Source organism: Tachysurus vachellii, chromosome 9 (assembly GCF_030014155.1).
Source record: "Tachysurus vachellii isolate PV-2020 chromosome 9, HZAU_Pvac_v1, whole genome shotgun sequence".
In the NCBI taxonomy this organism is placed as follows: domain Eukaryota; kingdom Metazoa; phylum Chordata; class Actinopteri; order Siluriformes; family Bagridae; genus Tachysurus; species Tachysurus vachellii.
In genome coordinates this window covers 24,178,943-24,194,163 of record NC_083468.1, presented here as the reverse complement: position 1 = coordinate 24,194,163, position 15,221 = coordinate 24,178,943, and the positions used below count along the sequence as shown (strand labels likewise).

At 41.5% G+C, this 15,221-nt stretch overlaps 3 protein-coding genes across 3 annotated transcripts in view; 2 read left to right on the top strand and 1 right to left on the bottom strand.

The window, feature by feature from the left end:
* The window catches only part of tm2d3 (TM2 domain containing 3), a 9,946-nt gene extending 8,204 nt beyond the window's left edge, over window positions 1-1,742 (top strand). Inside the window, exons 5-7 of the mRNA XM_060878334.1 lie at window positions 453-528; window positions 724-890; window positions 966-1,742. Of these exons, the coding sequence (XP_060734317.1) occupies window positions 453-528; window positions 724-889 (242 nt within the window). The 3' untranslated portion in view covers window position 890; window positions 966-1,742. The remainder of the gene's footprint in view (window positions 1-452; window positions 529-723; window positions 891-965) is intronic.
* Window positions 1,743-5,484: 3,742 nt separating this feature from the next.
* larp6a (La ribonucleoprotein 6, translational regulator a) lies at window positions 5,485-10,694 on the bottom strand. The gene is made up of 3 exons (XM_060878328.1): window positions 9,948-10,694; window positions 8,365-8,563; window positions 5,485-7,356 (listed from the first exon to the last, which is right to left on the bottom strand). The coding sequence occupies exons 1-3, from the start codon at window positions 10,613-10,615 to the stop codon at window positions 6,241-6,243; spliced, it is 1,983 nt and encodes a 660-aa protein (XP_060734311.1). The 5' UTR covers window positions 10,616-10,694; the 3' UTR covers window positions 5,485-6,240.
* A 2,094-nt stretch (window positions 10,695-12,788) lies between these two features.
* The window catches only part of LOC132851436 (leucine-rich repeat-containing protein 49), a 32,419-nt gene continuing 29,986 nt past the window's right edge, over window positions 12,789-15,221 (top strand). The window contains exons 1-5 of the mRNA XM_060878331.1: window positions 12,789-13,043; window positions 13,722-13,790; window positions 13,901-13,973; window positions 14,124-14,315; window positions 14,668-14,770. Of these exons, the coding sequence (XP_060734314.1) occupies window positions 12,987-13,043; window positions 13,722-13,790; window positions 13,901-13,973; window positions 14,124-14,315; window positions 14,668-14,770 (494 nt within the window). The 5' untranslated portion in view covers window positions 12,789-12,986. The remainder of the gene's footprint in view (window positions 13,044-13,721; window positions 13,791-13,900; window positions 13,974-14,123; window positions 14,316-14,667; window positions 14,771-15,221) is intronic.

Genomic DNA, 15,221 nt, shown 5'->3' with positions numbered 1-15,221 from the left:
TTTTTCTTTCTTAGAAATGACTTGGATATCACAGATAAATACTCTCTCACAGATAAATGTCAAGTATCTTTAGTCTCCGATTAAAAAGTATTTACTTGGTTGCAGCTTGGTTATTATCGTAATAACGTAAATCAAAAGTGGGCGTGGCCTTAACCAAAAGTGATAGTGTGTGAATTCTAGAGTGTTAGTGTGTGAGGGCTAGAGCTCACGATCGGTCTCGTCTAGAGATGTGCACAGGACCAGTCTTTAATCGCACTCATGCAGTTCGTCCACAGTATTTTCGGAGTACTGATCTTCTTATCTCACTAACTGCTATTGCGTGAAAGTAAAAACCTTCCACTTGTGAGAATTTTGGCACTCAAGATCTTTAGTCTCAAGTAGATTACGTTGATATATATTCAGCTACAGTGAAAAATGTAGACATTTTGTCCATCTCTGTCTTGTCTGAACAGGAAAAAGGGAATTTCAGAAGCGTCTGTTTTGCAACTGGACCGGAGGATATAAATGGTCCACAGCACTGACGCTCAGGTGATTTCATATTTATATAATCCAAGTAAATTCTTTTTTTTTTTTTTTACATATAATTTTATTAATATATTTGATTCTAGACTTGTGAATGGTGTTGAATAATTTGCCTGCATTTTTGTCCACTACAGTGTATTTGATATGAACATAATTTGAGAAAGATGTAAAGACGTTTTGTTGTCTCCCGGTTTCACGCAGCATCACTCTGGGTGGGTTCGGAGCCGACCGCTTTTATCTGGGTCAGTGGAGAGAGGGACTGGGCAAGCTTTTCAGCTTCGGCGGACTGGGCATCTGGACCCTCATTGACGTCCTCCTCATCGCCGTGGGTTACGTAGGGCCTGCTGATGGATCGCTCTATATCTGAGGTGGAAAGTGACTTTACACAGGGGTTTTTTTTTTTTTTTGGTTGTTATTTATGCTTCTTTTTTTTTTTTTTACAGAAAGGGAATTTCAGACTGGACTGAAAGAGTGAAGTGAGATTAAGCTTAAACTGGGTTTCTCACCACAACTAGGCTTCAGGAAAACCTGATTATTGTGTTCACATAAAAACACAAAGTGTCGCTTGATATCACTACAGGTGAACGACTTCGTAGACACCCGCATGATTCCCAGTCCTAGTGCACATACGAGAGAGCTCCTGTGCTCTCGTTGAGCTGTGCTGAACAAAAAGGTGTGAGATTTTAATTCTCTGCATCATAAAAAAAGACTTGGAAAGATCCTCGACCTCATCCTCGACCTCAGAGACTAATTGTAATGCCACTTTTTATCTTAGAGGTGTGTGAGGCGTTCCATCAGTCTTCATCAGGTAAATGAGTTGTAGCTTAAAAAAAAGAGAAAAAAAAAGACTCATGACGTGTACCCTTGGATTCTTTTTGCCTTTTTTAATGTTGAAAAGAAACAAAAAATTTCAAGATGTGTCCGTGCCATTACGCTGTTACAGTAACACACTTCAGCTTGTTCGGTGTGTGTTTGTTGTAATGTTTGTGTCTAGGCAGTAACTGCATTTGTACCACTATTTATTTTCTCATTTCATTTTTTTTTTCCGACCCAAAAAGCTCCTGACAAGACCAAATGTTTATTATAATATCGGTTCTTCAGGTTCATTAGGTTTCACCAAGCAAATATTTCGACTTTAAAACGTGTTTTTAAATGACCGATTGCATCATACGAGGGATGAATGTGGAGTCATTCTAGAAATAAATCATACAAAAATCCAACCATGAACAATTTTGCATTTTCTTTTATGTTGAAAAAGCACAAAAGGAACTGCTGTGAATCGGTCCGGCGGAGAACAGTTTGTGTAGCGTCAGGATCATTTACACACCGTGTCCATGGACAGCTGAGGTCTCATCTTAGAATGAAGAAAATCATCAGTGAAGTCGACAGAGGATGTGTAATTTACCTCAAAATAATAAGGACAATTATTGAAAATAACAGTGAATAGAACAGAATTTTCTGGAACTAAGTACAGAAAAGCTATTAAGTGTGTAAATCTCCTAAAAGCAGATTATAATGTTAAGCCCAAATTCTGGACTAGACTCATGTTTCTCTAGTGCGGATCTGTAAATATCAGCCTCGTAAAGCTGTAATCTTACTCGTCGTAAGCTGTCATCTTGCCAGTGCTGCTGTTTGGAAAAGGAAAGCCGGAGGCGGATCTCTGAGTGTGCCAAGCGAACGCTGCTTCACCTCCTGCATTCTAAACACACTTTCAGACTCCTCAGCCAACAACTCACGAGACACTCGCTCTCCAACGTTTAATATTCCTCCTATCTGATGCCAGTGGGCCTACGCCACACAGAGAGGATCCCTGTGTTCACAAAGATACAAACTGAACCGTTTGACATGGTTTAGTACAGAACCAAAAGAGAAGACACACAAAAAACTCTCAGTTTTGGTTCATTTGTATCTTTTGAAATCTTTCTCAAGATGGCTGGTAAACAAAAAGCAGACCGGTTACTTGGCGACACACAACATGAATATCCAAATATAAAATTTCTAAAATAAAAGTGTGTTCTGTTCTCTTTTGCAACAAATGGTCAGGTGTGAAAACAAACTTGGCAGGATACGTTATTAATCCTAAGATTTTGGTTATTTATTTATTTTTCTCCTTCAGATCTATCACCATGCCTTGGGATATATTCAGAGTGTTGGTGGTGGGTCTGGAGATTAGAACAACACAGCCTACATTGGAAATCGTACACTCTTTCATTAAAGCTGTAGGTTCGATCAGCCAAGTTTAGCCGGTGGATTTAGTAGAACAGGCATGTTTTTGGGAGGGAGGATGAAACCAGAAAACATCGCCACTGGGAGAACATCTGGAGATCCATGCCGAATTGGCGCCAAGATTCCTGGAGCTCAGGTTGTGAGGTTGTGGTGACATCAACCATGGTGCCATTCTGTGGGATATATAGAAGACGCACAAATAACATGAGGAATATCTCCTTCACAAGCAGTCATGACACTGCTCATGATCAGCACATCAAAAGCTGAATTCCATGCCATAGACCATTCTAACTCCTGTCTAAGGGTGCTTCAGACCTCTTATTATTTATCCCATCCTTCTAAAATGCTCACTAAGTGCAACACCAGGTAAGTCTCCAAATCTTTACAAAGTATGGTGCGGAAAACCAAAAACATCCAGTGGATGGAAACGACTTGTGGATGAAAGAGCATGAAGGAGAACAGCCAGAGAGAAGATCTATTTCAAGCTGACAGGAAGGCTACAATAAAATGAATAAACACTTATTACACACGTCATGAGCAGGAAAGCATGTCACTGCTCAAGCTGTTGAAGAAAGTGAACCAAGAACAGGAATCCGAGGACAGTAGACACCTCAGCCTGAGGTCCAACCAGAGCAAGATGTTCCATTTCTGCACTTCAATTGGAAACGCTTCAGCCCGGGCCGTCATTGAGGACAACGTCAGCTCGCCTGCTATCAGAATCTCACAAACACCCACTCTGTCCTCCGTATGCCGAGGGTCTCCTGCTGCCTGCGGCTCAGCCACCGATCAGCGATCAGTTTCTCCGCGTGACACCTCCACTCGAGCCTGAGACTAATTAGAGGAGGAGAGCAATGAGTGGGTGCGCTACAAATCTGCAGTCATGGCTTTGTGAACCGATCGTTAAGTAGTGCTGAGTTCGGTTTAAGTCAGCGTCTTTCTCACACACACACTCCTACATCCACCCATGAGTTCAACATCGTGATTTCATTCAGAGTGACTCGGCACCGACGGTAGCTTGCTTTCTGATCGATTGAAAAAATAAATACAATCGTCTGCCAAGTCATTTTCTTCTCTTATGTGCATTGAATTTTGGCTAGTAGGATAAATTATACTTTTTGTTCAGGTGTGTTATGTTCTTTTACCCTCTGATACTTTACACCTTTTACACATTATAAAAGACTAAATCTCTACATGCCAAGCCTCATTTTACAAGCTGGATACGGACGATTTCATCCGAAAATCGTTCAAATAACCAGACATTCAAGCCCTTAACAAAAAGCCCCCACCAAAAAAAATCATCAGGGTTTAGACTTCAGTGGGCATTCACGATGTGCCATGAACATTTTCTTGTGATTTGTGTTTCCTGTTCTAGGACCAGGTTTTTGATCTAACCAGAGAAAGTGTAGGTTTTGTTTTCACACCTTAACCCTCCCAAAAAAAAAAATCTTACAGACAGCAGCATATGTTAGTTATTGAAACTTGTAGCTTGAAGTCAGCGCTCAGCAGAATCACAGTAATGGTCACTAATTTTGGTCCATTTTTATCCCCTGGCTGTAATTAAAGCAACATGGGGCAAAAAAAACAAGCACCTACGATAATACCTCATGTAGCCTGGGCAATTATGCCCACTAAAAGTTTCTCATTAGTATCAACTTCAGCCTGCTTTACTCAAGGTTTCCAACAAAAGCTTCTATATCAGGTATCATAACCTTCAGGAAATGGACAGATAGTTCCCTCAAAACATCATGCTTTCAGACAATGACAACATACGGTAGAGAGAAGACTTTCAGGATCGACTGACGCTGACCGCAACACTGTGCTATTAGTACATCCAGCTTTGAACACTCTTTGGAAAGGAAGAAAGCGAGTCTAAAGCTAAAGACAGAGGCTGACTGTGTACAGGATCATTCTGAGCTTGTCATTTAGTTTGAGAGTAAAATGACCCCTGTGGCATCAGACTTCATTATCTGAATACAAGTCTCTAGTCATCATTATTTGTAAGTCATATCTGACATTGTGGGTTAATTTAGCCAATTTGACCAATTTGTAAATTAGGAAAATGAAAACTATTGTGCAATTCAGTGATTATAGAAAAAAAATTAAAATAGGAGGGGGGGGTTTAAAACCAGATCAAAATGCTCCTCAGCAAGTTTCTTTATCTTTTTTTTTTTTAATCCAGTTGCTGAGGAAATTCAAAAGCGATACCTTTTTTCACAGTGGGGAATTCATTATCATCAGGGGTAAGCGAGCTGTATAATTGGTGGTTTGTGGCCTCGCACAGCGTTTCTGATTCGGCCCACGTTCGACAAATCCTGGTAAGACCTCAGTCCATCTGTGCCGCATTTACGCCCTGCATGTTCACCCTTAGAGGCACAGAGCTGAGCAGCATTTCTACTGGCAACCTACAGTGTTGATTTTAGAATAAATCAGAGCTACACATGATTGGGTCTACCAAGAAAGACTTGAGACTGGCAGGAAAAAAAAAAGAAAAAGCTACAGTTAGGGTTTAGATCGCTCTCACCAGCATTGCCTCAATAAATATATAAAGCTTATGTTCATTGTACCTTTGAGCAAACAATTAATTGAGTTCATTTTCAGATTGATGTGCAGAATGGAACGGATCACGAACTGCCGCTGGTGATCCCCATGTGCTACACTTTTGTTTTGAGAAGATTATCATAATGAATACAAATAAGTCACAGAGCAACACAGCTTGAAGAGGCAATGAACACCAGATGAATGGCATTGCAGTGATTTATTTTGTACAGTATGAAATGTGCACTATGTTGCCTCGACTGTAAAGGCAAAAGCAAAGCATATTTACATGCTGGAGCCAGGCTAGATGCCTCACTACCTCCCATCTCTTACAGCCTACACTGAAAACACAGATAGGGCTTCAGATAAGGATTCATACTCCATGCACCACATTCCTGCTAAAGTAGTAATCCCTTAAAAAGAACTCTATAGCCCAGAAAAGGCAGGAAAAATAAAAAGCAAATAAAATGTAAAAAAAAAAAACAAAAAAACACAAAAAAAAAAACAACGAACAACCATTTTATTAAGTGATTACTATTCAAGCCTAATTCCAGGAAAGAACCTATGGCCACAGAATTTTTCATTGCTGCTTCTTTTAGGGTGCAACAAGGCATTAAAGTGATCCATCAAATCCACATGCCTAAATCACCACATCAGTCCACATCAAAACAAAAATAAACTTTTAATCCAGTATGGAAGTGACATTTGCACTCATTCCTTACTTGTAATACCAAAACCAAGTCTGTTTAGAATGTCCATATAAAACAAAATCCAAAAGGAAATATCCATATAAAAAAGGTATTACAAATTAATCAAAAACAGACTGCAGTAGATCAGTGGCCCATTTTTGCAAAATGATGCTTCGCCTTGATGACATTGTGGTCTATGATGCTTAAACCTCACTGCTATAGTTCAGTGCTGCAGGTTTGGGAGAAGTGAGGCTCTCCCTTGCTCAAGTCAGGTTTGAGTGGCTGCAGTTTTGCCCCGTTCTGCCACCAAGACTGCGTGAAACCCACGAGTGCCATCCGGCCCCCTGGGCAGACGCACAACACCAGGGGGAAGGCCGTCTGCGTTCTGGATCTTTCTGCCCAGCATGGGACTCCCCACTGGGCTGCTCTCCTGACTGGCCACCTGCTTCCTGCGCTGCACCCACGGGCTTCCTGAAGGAGTCAAGCTGCTGTCCGAGGAATAATCAGCCCAGCGGCGACCAGCTTCAGGGCTCAACCTGCCTTCACTGGCCAGGGGTGAGCGGGCATTAGGTGGTGCTTTGCGTTGAGCACAAGGGCTGGCTCGTGGGCTGTTCCATGGACTGGAGCGAGGAGACACGGCTGGGCTTAAGTGGAAGCCACCAGGACTCAACTTGTTGCATGAACGCGACTTGCGGCCGAGCCGAGGTGAGGTGGGGTTGCTTTCTGTTTCGGAGGAACTGCAGGCAGAGTCGTCTCCATGATACTGAAGCTCACGTACGCGGCTGTTCAGCGAGCGGCTCTTGCGTATTCCTCCCCCTCCACCTGCATTTCCATTCTCCTCCCGCTGCCTCTCCTTGGGTACCTTCTTTTTAGGTGGCTTGGTGCCAATCAGCACAACCTTGAGCCCCATTGAGCCATTCCCATCTCCCTGCTGGCCAGAGTTGGCCTCATGGGCTTTCACAGCTGCCTCCACCTCCTCAAATTCGACGATGGCGCACTCCTCAGTGCCCAGCTGTGAGTAGCGCCCACTTAGCTTCTTCAGATCAGGTGGCAGATCTTTGCCAGGCTTCAGCACACGCACCGAGGCGATCGGGCCGTAAGTGCCAAAGGCCTTGAGTAGAAGCTCCATGAGCCGCTCTTGCTGGGCTGGGTTTGCCCCAGGGCTCCCGTCTCCGGCCCCGCCCCCACCTGCCAGAGCCACACCTAGCTCAGGCCAACGCTGTAGCTCACTCAGTAGCAGCATGCGGCTGGGCAGAGACTCACTGGCAAACACCGGCACGCTTGTCCTGCGGCGAACTTTCCGACCTTCTTCGTTCAGCTCCAGCAGGGTGGAATGGCGCAGTGCATATGCCGTCGTCCTCCAGTCCCTGGTCAAGTGCTTTACCTGAGAGAACACAATCAACACCACACTTGATTGTTTAACTTAAAAGTACCACATCATGAAAAACTCTAAAAGCTTGTGATTAGCAAACTTCAAGAAACATGGGGTTTTGAATCAATCAAGTAGTGATCAGTTCATCAGTAACTCCATTTTAGACCAAAACATTACTTGGGACAAATGTAGGCAATGTATGAATTAATATCAAATGTATGGACTTAATATACTGGTACACTTAAAACCTCCATAATGAACGTAATGACCAGGTTGTACAAGCGCAAACCCAGTAGGTGTCATGGTGGCACAGGCAGTGTACAGTTTATAATAAAATAAAATAAAAATTTAAACTGAATCTAACCCTCTTGACTGAACAGCCCACACAGCATTACCAATTACCTACCAATTACTAAGGCTACTTCTCTCACCCCAGAATAATAACGATTAAATTGGGCCCAAATGGCAATTTTAATTTTAGTAAACCTGCTGCACATTTGAAGAGCTGTAATAAATCCAGCCTGCCAAAGTTGTGAGCGTTAACTTCCTATATTACTAATCATCTGAGATTTGAATCACAAGCAGGAAATAAAAGAGGAAGTCAGAATGCAGGCTGCAACAGTTAAGCAACACAAAATGCTTCTCTGTAGCAATTCTGAAGCTCCTGAATTATCCAAGAGTTTGTACAGCTGCCTAAAAGCTGCCCAAAATATTTGTAACTAATTACGTTCAGTTTGGACAAACAGTTATTCTAAAATGATGGTTGAATGATGGTAAAATGAAGGTTTTAGACATTAAACTATGGTTTAAAGCCCTGAATATTTACTATTGACTTTATTTATCTGTGCCATTGGAAAGCCATGACGATGGATGCAAACATTGATCAAATGCTGCAGCTTTGAAGCACAGCCTTTCTTGAACACATGATTCATACACCCAATTGACAGCTTACGCAACAGTTGTCAGTTCTCCCTGGATGCAGTAATACATTCTCAGAGCAGATCCGTGCTCACGACCGACCTTCTTGAAAGATGTAAGCAGCTTGACGCTGACGAAGCCAAGCTTATTGCGCCGGACGTGCTTGAGCAGGAAGGCGTCGTGCTCCAGGTTCTCGTCAGACAGGTAGTACTCGATCTGAGCTATGAGCTTCTGGGTAAGTTCAGCATCCGGGGGCTGCCAGCTCTCCTCCTCCAACTCTCCACCACTCGTGCCGGCACCACTGAGGAAGACAGGAAAATAAGAGTTAGGCTTCAACACCATGTCTTCTTTAACATGGGGAGACTGTAGTAAGACAATTCAACATGGATTTTTGTACATAGGCCCTCAAGTCAAACCTTCTCCACCTGACTGTATGGTGGCTGCCAGGCAGCTACTCAAAAGACAGATCACTTCAAATCTTCCCTGCATCAGCTTGCAATTACAAAACGCCTGCTCATTATACCAGTTGCCTACTTGATGGTTCTGAATAAGAGCCAGGAGTTAAATTAAAAGGGATGACTCATTGGCTTTCTGTGGACTCCCTACGCCCTTAAAGCTGGATGTTGACAAGTGAAAACATTCACAACGTTCATCAAGTGGAGGAATAGCAGGAGGAAACCCTTCACACACACACACACACACACACACACACAATTCAAAAGAATTCAAAAAATTAACAGGTTTAAGGAAACAATGATTAACACAACCAACGTCTTTTAAAAATGAGTCATCACCAGAATGCATGCTAAAAATTCTAAAAATACATTATATGTACTACAATCGATACAGCGCATTCTATAGCCACTTCAAAGCCTTATTAGTCCTATCAGTCCTACGCTGCACCTCACAAGCAATCAGAAAACTTGCCAAAATAACTTGCTCTGGAATGAGGGTTAGTTCATATTGTACCGGTTTCCCAATCCTGCTCAAAGACTTCACATTTCAGCATTGGCTCTTTACCCACACGCCTATTTTTAGACTATTTTTTTTAAATAAAATTGAGCTGGGTGTGTTTGGGAGGAGAAAATGCTATTTATAAAAAGAGCAACACAATCACAACAAAAGACAAGACTGAGAAGCACAAACAAATCCTACATAAACGTGTTTACAGCTGCCAGTAATGCAGAGAACAGTAAATAATCCATGCCTGATGACGTAAAAGGGGGAATTGGAGCAACAGGTCTGGTACCATTCCCATCTGTGATGTCAGTAAGACACGGTTTACAGGTGCTCAGTTATAGGTAGGTGTGTGTGTGTGTGTGTGTGTGTATATATATAAAATAGAGGTTAGTCTAAGATTGAGTGTTATGTAATATACAATTCGTATACTGAACTGATAAGATCTGATATAAGACAAATGATTAAAGAATCCCTCATAGATAGGTCTGCCTCCAACAACTATTACGCAACACGTGAATAACGTGAGCATTGTTTTGTTAAAGGTTTTTGCATGTTTTTGCATGAACATATTAAAACAACACAACATTCATTAAACAATACAAAACACTGCTACATTTTTCTTTATGCTGTTACAGCGTTATAGGAATAAAACCATTGATAATTGATACAACCATTGATAAAACCGAACTTAAGGTTGTTTAAAAAAAGAAGAACAAAAAACACACCTCGACTTCTCGTGCCTCACAATTTCGTCTTCACTGTTGATCGTCTCCTCTTCGTCGGGCTCCTCGTCCTCCGCCGCCTGGATGGCCACAGTGATGGTTACCGGAGTCCCCATCTCGCGCAAGCGTTGGTCCGTGAAGCCTGCGGCGGCGCCCATGACCTCCACCGGGTTCGACAGCTCCGTAGCCGCGCTCATGACCGTAGCGGACCAGCGCGCTCTACACGGTGCTTCTGTGTCCTCGATTGCGCCTCCTCCTGGGTGATCGCACGGCGACAGAGAGCTTCGCGCTTCTCGGCACCGGCGCTCGGAAATAACGAACGGAGCTGCCAGGACGAGATCCGCGGCTTCCCGGATTCGGCGCCACGGAAATCCCCGGCCGTCCGCAAGAGGAGCCGCGGCAGGAGGAGGAGGAGGAGGAGGAGGAGAGGTGACAGCGGTGGCGGCGGAGGGCGCAGGAACGACGGCGAGAGAGACACAACCGAGAGGACGGGAGTCCACTTCCTCGTGCGCAATAAGAGGCTTTCTGCGCGCGAATGGAGCGCCGCGATTGGGCCACGGAGAGCCTCCGCACTCATCTCCCCCAACCCACCACCGAAACGCGAGCTGGAGCCAAGAGGGAGGAAGTAGGAAGGAGAGAAAGCGCAAGAAGGCGTTCACCAAAACCTGCATCGCTGTTATTATTATTATTATTGTTGTTGTTGTTATTAATAATTATAATCTTGTTACTGTCGGCTTTGTTTTCTTTGCTCTTATTTATTTATTTTTTGCTCGTAAGATTAAAGGAGCCCGACTTTTATTTTTAGTGCAAATGACTTATATAGCTCATGAAGGCCTGCAAATTTCACCTGAATGCAATTTAGCAATTAGTAAGCAGCGGCTGCAGCAATTAAACGGTTCGACCCACTTTTCTTCTAATGCCAATTGGTTAAGAGGCTTTTCCACTGGGGTTGTGATGGGATTTGCTTTTGGTGCAAGGAGAAAAATAAGCCTTTTTCTTTTAGTATTCAGTCTTAATTTTAAGCAATAGAATATTTGTACGTTAAAATGGTGCATCGATATATATATATATATATATATATATATATATATATATATATATATATATATATATATATAAAAGGACACAAGTAACATAAAAAATCAGGCCACAGCATGCAACAGAAAAGGTCATTTTCATACTGCAGCTCTGTGCAGGAAATAGTTTTGTGTTGCAAATGCAAATGTTGCAAAAACATTTTGAACTAAACAATACAATTAATGCAGGCTTAATGTATAAGGGCCACCAGTGACACCGTGACTCAACCACAAGCTGATGTGTGTCATTGACAAGTCCTTCTGCACACTTAAGAAGGCAGGATGTTGTACGTCACTTCAGCCCTGTGACGAGAATGCTGATGATGTGCAAAAGCAAATCTGCTGGAGACACGGCTGTCTGGAAGGGGGTTGTCATTTGGGAGAATTTGCATGCAATAAAAGGCAGTCCTATTTTTTTGTCTGAATGCTATATAAATCTGTGACAATCATCACTGTATTGTTTTGGGCAAAGAAAATTAGGCACTTTGTTAGTGCACTATATACATACATACAAATATATTCTCATAAATGCTGTTGATGCTTGATGAGTAGACTTATGAGGCCTAGAGAGATGGATCGTGTGTTTGACCAAGAACCACTCCACATGCAAACTAATGACATCATTGTGTTTTTGTGCTCATAGGCTGCTTCTGCACATGCTGTCCTTCTCAACAAGCCTCGCTTCAGCTGTGTGGCTAGTTCTTGTGTGTTTTCTGACCTTCTCCATCCATGCCTCTGCTCCTTTGTGTTTAAATCCTCCATTTGATGCTGTGCTGCTTAGATACATGTTGCAGCGCAGCACCTCCCTCCTTGTCTCTGACTCAGTCAGGATATTTATAGACAGACTCCTGCACCCTGGAGAGTTAAGACAGACCAAGTCCTTATGTGTAATGCACAAATAGAAGCAGTGGCTAATCAATAATCAGGCTTGCTTTAGGGGTATATATCCTCCCTCTAATCTAGGAACAGCAAGAGCACAATTACATGCAATTTATTTGTCATTATACTGGCAAAATGTAAGCAATCAAACACTTCAGGATGTGCTCTTCTAATAGCAGGGAGGTATGCAGCTGAGTTACTATGTCAAAATTGATTATTTTCACATAACAGCATACCATGAAGTCTTTTATTCTTATTAAAGCAAATCAACTTGCAAATTATTGCATTTTTTAGATTTTTTATGTCATACAATTTAACTACTTTACCTTCGATGCTGGGAAATGTCTGTGAGAATGTTTAGTTCCTGTTATTACGTATGTTATAAAACTAAAAAGCAAACAAATAGCTCCAAAATAACATACGACAAACACACGCACACACACACACACACACACATACACACCATGGTCACTCCTGTGTACATACACATTCCTAAAATAATTTGTAAATTGACATTTGTTCAGTCCCCAGGCAAATTTTACTACTTTCTTTCATGTCAGGGATATACACCTTAATCACACAGTCATTATATCACAGTAATTACATCACAGTTACATCACAGGCCTAACAATAAGACACAGTACGACCGGAATTACCGGTGTAGCCTATATGTAAAGAGGTTTACGGTCATTTGTCTTTTTTTAATTAGGACGAATAATTAGACTTTAAGGAAGTCAAATTGCAGTCTATATATACATTAGGACAGTCCAGAAAAGAAATCTTCCCGGAACCATCTATCGTGTCCGTAATTTCTATAGGGAGCATTTCTCAGGTAACACAGGAAGTGACCGTAACTAATACATTAATATTGGTTACTAAGGAGGCGAAGTGTAAATAAACAGAAGCGCTGTTTCGATAAAAAACGATATCACTAAAGGGTTTAGTGTGATGTTTTAATCATAATTATGATTAATATATGATTTTATCGTGAAGTAATTAGCAACGCGATTACTATTAACACGACTTTAAAGCGAACAAATAGTTAAATAAACACGAAAACTTGAGTTTACTTTATTTTTCAGTGGACATGAGAGCTCATAAACAGCAGGGACGCGACACACAAGGACAAGTTCTTACACCCACGGTAAAGAAAACAAAAAAAAAACAGGAAGGGCAGGAAAAAAACGGCAACAGGTGCCAAAGTGCTGAACATGAGTCAAAAAGCTGAGTCAGAGTCACAGAAATGAACAATATGAGCATACGACATCATCTCACCACACTGTTGTTTGTGCCAATTATTCCCACATGGTCTTGTTCTTCTCCTGAAACTATTAGTGTACAGTAATGCTTTCCACTCATAAAATCTTACTAAAATTATTCATTTTAATCCTTGTGTTCCGGTTGCTACTTAGCAATAGACCTACTGTTTAAGGGTTTTATTGACTTTGACAGCTGTGATAGATGGTAATGTTTTTTTGTTTTTTTTGTGGAAACTGTAAAAACACACAAACCACTCCTCAAGCCTGAATATGCTCTGGCCAACAGTTGAGTGCTAATAAGACATCAGGTTATATGTATCAGAGTAAAAGCACCAGCATGTTTTATTTCTCTACAAAACATAACTGTATTTCTGTAACTGCATTTTTTTGTAATCTTTTATTCTCAGGTCAAAACCGAACAAGTATAACCTATATAATGGACTGGTAGAGCAAATCTATAGGCATAGTACTAAAAAGTATATTTGCAATGTTCAGTAAAGGGATTGAGCCGAGCATATAAAGTTAGATGTATTTGAACATGCATTTCTTTGATGAATCTACAGGTAAACAGCTACAAGATGCATTTATCTGCGGTGAAATCTGTACTTCCAGAGAGAATCATACCCAAGCCTGTAAGTGTGTTGTCTATCACTGTTATTTAGGCTGCGATCAAGGCAATGGTTGATATTAATCACAGATAAATTTTGTGCTTGGTTTACACAGCCGTTTATTTACTTCACAGCTTGATATACGGTTGCCAAAAGAACTCGCCAGAGCCAACATGGACGTTCTGAGAGCTAATCCAGCGAGACAAGGTATTAGCAGGACAGTACTTTCTCTCTACAACCAGTGACTCTATTAACATGCATATGTCAGTTATGAAAATCACCTCAAGTAAGTGCTGGTGTTACATGTTAGTTCTGGCTTTCTACTTTACTCTTTCCTAATACATGTCCTTTGTGCAGACTGCAAGTTGGCCATGTATGGGAAAACCCTCCATACCCCAGTACTGGCATTTATGAACGAGTTCACAAGGGCAGAACATGCTCTGATGCCCCCTCCAGTGCCCGTGAAGAAAGGGAAAGCAAAGCGAGTCAACCCCAGTGCATTGTGCACTAACGCCCACAGCAAGGCACTCAGCGTCTTAAACAAAGCTGGTGAGAGTGTTTAAAAAACAAAACACTTTCTCTGGAAACTGAAAGAGCTCCTTTTCCTGTGTAGTGTGCACTACAACTGAATTGCACAATGTTCCTGTTTTCAGAGAAAAAGATGTTATCTCTTGATAAACTACATCTAAATCACACAATAAATTATACACTATTTAAGAAAAAAAAATTCTGTAACTATATTTTGGGGTTTGTTTGGAGTTTTTTCTCTCTTTAATAAGAATTTAAAAAAGCCTCAGCTTTTCATGTTATTTAGAAACACTATGTGTATGTATGTGTGTGTATGTAGACATTTTACATCCATTAAACTGTGTCATAGACCTTGTGACGTCTCCTCCTCCAGGTGATCCAGTGGTACAGAGTGACAGATGTGCTCCGGGTTTTCCCGTGGCTTTCTGCTCTAGGAATGATTGTCCTGTCAACCTGGACAGACTGGACCTCGACCGGTAGGTTGTGTGTAGGGTGATTTAGACGTGCGTTTTTTACAGGCACAGCTCACACCTCTTTCATTATTCCACTTAGATTAGTTATGCTTAGCTAACACGTGTAACATACAGACCACCATATGACTATGACGTACGTCTAAGCGCAGTCATGACACTAAAGCGCAGGAGAGAGACACATAGTGAAATAAATCACACTTTTACACAAATATTAAGGACAAAAACATATTACAGACATAACAAATGAATGTATAATTATATAATGTGAAGGCAGGGGCAGCATAGCAGCTCACACACAATAATAATAATAATAATGATACTTATACTCATAATGGTCTTTTAGTGACACAGTACAGATATAAACATGGCAGATAAAAAGCTTATAATAAGATAAGTAGAGCGCTATGTATGCTTTCTGCAAATCACAGCTTTGTATTAATGCACTTGTTCTAAA

What these genes read in the sequence shown, in the direction of transcription:
- larp6a (XM_060878328.1), bottom strand. Translation starts at nt 10,615, where the DNA reads ATGCAGGTTTTGGTGAACGCCTTCTTGCGCTTTCTCTCCTTCCTACTT. An exon ending in GTGAGGCACGAGAAGTCGAG is followed by an intron (nt 8,564 to 9,947) that starts GTGTGTTTTTTG and finishes TGTCTTCCTCAG; the next exon opens with TGGTGCCGGCACGAGTGGTG. An exon ending in TGCTTACATCTTTCAAGAAG is followed by an intron (nt 7,357 to 8,364) that starts GTCGGTCGTGAG and finishes GTGTTCTCTCAG; the next exon opens with GTAAAGCACTTGACCAGGGA.